This window comes from Crocodylus siamensis, chromosome 5 (genome assembly GCF_052110815.1).
Source record: "Crocodylus siamensis isolate JL-2025a chromosome 5, ASM5211081v1, whole genome shotgun sequence".
NCBI lineage: Eukaryota > Metazoa > Chordata > Crocodylia > Crocodylidae > Crocodylus > Crocodylus siamensis.
In genome coordinates this window covers 152,427,836-152,432,172 of record NC_143399.1, presented here as the reverse complement: position 1 = coordinate 152,432,172, position 4,337 = coordinate 152,427,836, and the positions used below count along the sequence as shown (strand labels likewise).

Genomic DNA, 4,337 nt, shown 5'->3' with positions numbered 1-4,337 from the left:
CTTAAAATGTTTCCATTTATACAGCTATTTTTCAAAATCAGTTTTAACAACTGATAGGATATCAACCATACAGATATAATTAAAATGTATGTTCTACCACCAGTGACATAAACAACAATCACTATAGCTACCATTACGAGATACTTCAAGTGTCTGTAAAACACAAAGCACTGTACAATAGTATTAATAATATAAAGGTATTTCTGTTCCACATTTCCTTCACATCACCTTGTACTTTGAATGTTGATCCCAGCACTTTTAGTTCTTTTGGCATCAGTCTTCATAACTGCATTCCTTTTTAATATAGTTGTTAGAATTCAGATTCCTAGATATGTTAGAAATACAAAACAAAATCTGCTATAATCAGGACAGACATTAACAAAGGATTAAAAATGTCAGATACTGCTAGTACTGGCTGTTTCATGCTGCACATATCTTCTCTGAATTGGAATTTGCTTCTATTTTATCCAGGCAAACAGTGCAGTGTCAGTGTAAGCCTTGAAGCAGGCCTTGAAATTGAGGAATAGTTCAAGATCGAAAAACATGAGGCTGTGCAAAAATAAGATATGCAGTGGAAAACTATTGTTGCAAATACTTATCAGAGAGTGGCAGAAAATATTTTTCTCCACTAGGGAGATTTTTGGGATTTTATTTTTTCCCATTGAAATGTGGACAGAAAATTTAAAATATTTTCATGAATCTGAAAAAAATTCTCTTGTATCAAAATTTTTGTTTCTGTCAAAACTATTTTGACAATACAATTTCAAAATGTTTAATTCCAACTTTTTCTTTTCATTTAATTTTTGTACTATAATGAGCTTAAATATTGAAATGGAAAAAAAATTTCAAGCAAGAAATACAATTTTTTTTATTTAAAAAGAACCTGGGATATTTAGCCTTTGAAACATTGAAGTGGGATGCTCTAGTCTGAATTTTTTTCCCTAAAATTTCTCAAAATGGGAAATTTGTCAAAACCAATTGTTTCCTGCAGAGTTTCTGTTTTAATGAATTGCCATTTTTTGATGCCAAAACATTTCATAAATGATTTCTGACTACCTCTCATAATAATGCTTCTTTAATTTTACAAACTTTGGCCCTGGTTCCACCATCCTTATGCAGACTAATCAAAACACCTAATAGAGATTGGTTGAGTAATGCTGGTTGGATCTGATCTTTGCTAACATACAATATTCCAGCATGGTATAAACCAGTGCTGCCAAATCCTTTGAAGGGTGCCCTGAGGTGTGAGAAGATAAGCATGGACTTGGGGTCAGGCTCCTCCCTGCCTGGCTGCTCCCCCGCCTCCACCATCAAGCCCCTCTGCAAAGAGGTAAGTAGCACTGTAATAAAGTAGTTCTTGAAATAGGGTGCTGCTCAATTTACAAAAATTATGGAAGGATTCTCTTAGTCTAAACATGTTAAGACTCACTTGTATAAACATTTACCTGCTATTACCTTGTTCAGGTACTTGTACATCTTGAGGTAGGTTGAGGAGCAGTGATTTTCCAAATCTTTGTGGCAAGTTTGCAAGTGATTTAGCAGAACTTTTAACAAATGGAGATCTCCCAAACCTGTGTGAAAAATCAGAGGCATGTCTAGAAAGGCTGCCTCCAAAAGCTCTTCCAAATCTCAAAGGCAAATTGGCTATTGGCTTAATGCTTCTTATTTCCTGAAAATGTCTTCCAAACCTCAATGGTAAATTAGCAACTGAATCTGACATCCTGTTGACAGTAGGGGTGCTCATTTTAATGATGTTTTTTGATCCCCAGTCTTTCAGTTCTTCAAAATTTAGACTTCTCTGCTTTTCTTCTAAGATGTTGTCACTGGACTGAAATTAAACATAATGATACCATCATCTTTTATATATATGTTAGTACAGTATGCTGGCTGCATGCTAATCACATAAGAGTTCATTTTCAGATTGCTGTGATAGCCACTTTTCTTTGGGGAATTCCTGTAAGTATTTGACAAACTTTCTCATAGCATGATTGACTGTAGGACAGAGTACTTCTTTCCATTAGCTGTTGCAGATATAACATTTCTGTGGCAACATCAGCAATTGTTTTCATGGAAAAGTCACATTAGGAAAGCATTTCTGTATTTTTAGCTGCTTTAATGTGATAATTCCTTTCAGCCAAGGGGTTAAGCACATTTTGTCCTTTGGCTTATTCCCTTAACCTCTTTTGTCTATTTTGTTCCTTTGGTACTGACCCTTCCTTTTGCATATATTTGTCTATTTTCATTTTTCTCCTATTACTTCATATCTGCTTCCTTACTTCCTGTTCTGCATCTTCCTCTGTAACACAGCCCCCTTTGTGCTCCAGTCTCCTGTGCTCTGCCTAACCATTGGTGAATTTGCCTGGCATAAAGTATATCTCTGTTGGTGTAAAGCTAGAAGAGCTGCATCCCCACACCTGACTTATGGCATATGCCAAGCTTATGAGAAAACTCTATACTAAACCTTCACTAATGTACGATCACGTAGGAAGTTCTAGAGCAGGAGCAGGCAATTATTTTGGGCAGAGGGCCACTTACTGAGTTTCAGCAAGCCATCAAGGGCCACATGACAGGCAGCCCAGGGCAGGTTAATACTAATTTTCCAAATTTTTAGGGGCCCCACAGGCCAGATAGAATGACTTAGTGGGCCACATCTGGCCCCCAGGCTGCATTTTGCCCACCCCTGTCCTAGAGTGCCTTATCTTGTGATGGAGTCAGCCAGTGCAGAACCCCAGCCTCTTGGTCCTGTGCACTAGAGAACTGACCCCAACATTTTAACTGTCTGATGTAGTAGTTAAAAACAAACATTGACTTAAAAATAATTTTAAAAAAAGTCACTGTCTGTATTGCCTCTGCATACATAAAGTATGGACAAAATATACATTTATTGGTCTTAAAAGAAAATTAGTAAAATAAGATTTTATTTATTTTTGAGCTAGTTTTAATACTGGTCATTCTTTTGTACATTTTCTGAATTTTTACTTCCCTTAGCACTGTGCTGTACTGCACTGCAAGAGTTAACACAGCTATTGGAACAGAAACTAGGTTCTATTTTAGTTCATACATCATCAATAACATTGTCAATTAAGTTCTAATTGTGGAAGCAACCTCTATCTCTCTATCTCTATGTAAGCAGAGAAAATTACTCTGAAGACAGTGGGGTTGCACAACTTTAATTATACCGATATTTTGGCTTGCACAATTTGTATTAGGCAAGTAATTGTTTATGAGATAAAAAGAGCATAGCTTGACTCTCAGTTCCCAAGCAGTATTTGCCTGGAAGACAGGAAAAAATATTTTTCAGATATATAGTGTAAATTTAATTTGAAAGCTATTGAGGTACAATAAATAAGGGGTTTCATGATCAATCAGGATAGCATTTTAAATCCATTTACCACATTAACATTATTCATTATTTTTCAATTTCTCATTATTCTTTGAATAGTACAAGTACTCCTTTTATTAATTTTGGATTACTAACACATCTTTGATATTGCATGCTTATAAAACAGGGCAGGAGTTTTTGTTGTGGTCCCTTATATATAACCAAAAATAATTTCAGAATAAATGTCAGCCTGATCCTAAGGATATACTGCAAGAAACCATAAATTGGTTTGCCCATTGCATGTGACAGAGCAAATGGATTTCATTACATTTATTTCAACACGCTTTTTTTAGACTGTTAATGCCATGGAATGTGATCCTGTGTGATTGAAGTCAGTGAAAGGTTGCCACTAACTTCAGTTGGTGCAGGATCAGACCCACATTTATTGAAATGTTATATCAGTGCAAGTCTTACCTCAGAATATTTATCATCATAATCTTCTCCGCTCTGCAGACTGAACTTTTCTCCTTCATCTAGGCACAAGGTGTTTGATGTTAAAAAGAAAAACATGGCTAATGTAAATAAAATATACCTTTTGATTGAAATAATTTCCATTTTTCTCAAATTAACCTTAAATTGAGCTCAAAAGCTGTACAAGAAAGGTAAGTATCACCTTTTATATGATCAGAAAACAAAAAGAGGATTAACTGTGACATCAGTCCCAAATGCTTTACTCCTAATATTAATTAGGTTTTTTTAAAATGTATTTGAAGAATGTTGAGAATTTGTTTTGCAAACGTATTTAACAAACACTGCTTTCTATTACAAACACACTGGCATTCCAGCTATTTCCCTTAGGATGAAAGAGCTTTTAATTAGGTAAATTTGAGGGCCATGGCAATCAGAACTCACAACAACTAGCATGTTTTATTACTACTGTGCAACAAAAGCATCATTGAATCATACAACTGGAAGGGACCTGTAAGATCATCAAGTCCTGTCCCCTGCCATGGGC

The 4,337-nt window shown here is 35.4% G+C and overlaps 1 protein-coding gene across 1 annotated transcript; it reads right to left on the bottom strand.

Moving 5' to 3' along the window:
- Nucleotides 1-217: 217 nt before the first annotated feature.
- Nucleotides 218-3,937, bottom strand: NPVF (neuropeptide VF precursor). Its single transcript, XM_090049387.1, has 3 exons — nucleotides 3,797-3,937; nucleotides 1,446-1,828; nucleotides 218-325 (listed from the first exon to the last, which is right to left on the bottom strand). Exons 1-3 carry the CDS (start codon nucleotides 3,935-3,937, stop codon nucleotides 274-276), a joined length of 576 nt encoding a protein of 191 aa, XP_089905513.1. The 3' UTR covers nucleotides 218-273.
- Between the last annotated feature and the right edge of the window lie 400 nt (nucleotides 3,938-4,337).

What these genes read in the sequence shown, in the direction of transcription:
- NPVF (XM_090049387.1), bottom strand. Translation starts at nt 3,937, where the DNA reads ATGGAAATTATTTCAATCAAAAGGTATATTTTATTTACATTAGCCATG. An exon ending in ATGATGATAAATATTCTGAG is followed by an intron (nt 1,829 to 3,796) that starts GTAAGACTTGCA and finishes GTTTAATTTCAG; the next exon opens with TCCAGTGACAACATCTTAGA. An exon ending in CCTGAACAAGGTAATAGCAG is followed by an intron (nt 326 to 1,445) that starts GTAAATGTTTAT and finishes TAACATATCTAG; the next exon opens with GAATCTGAATTCTAACAACT.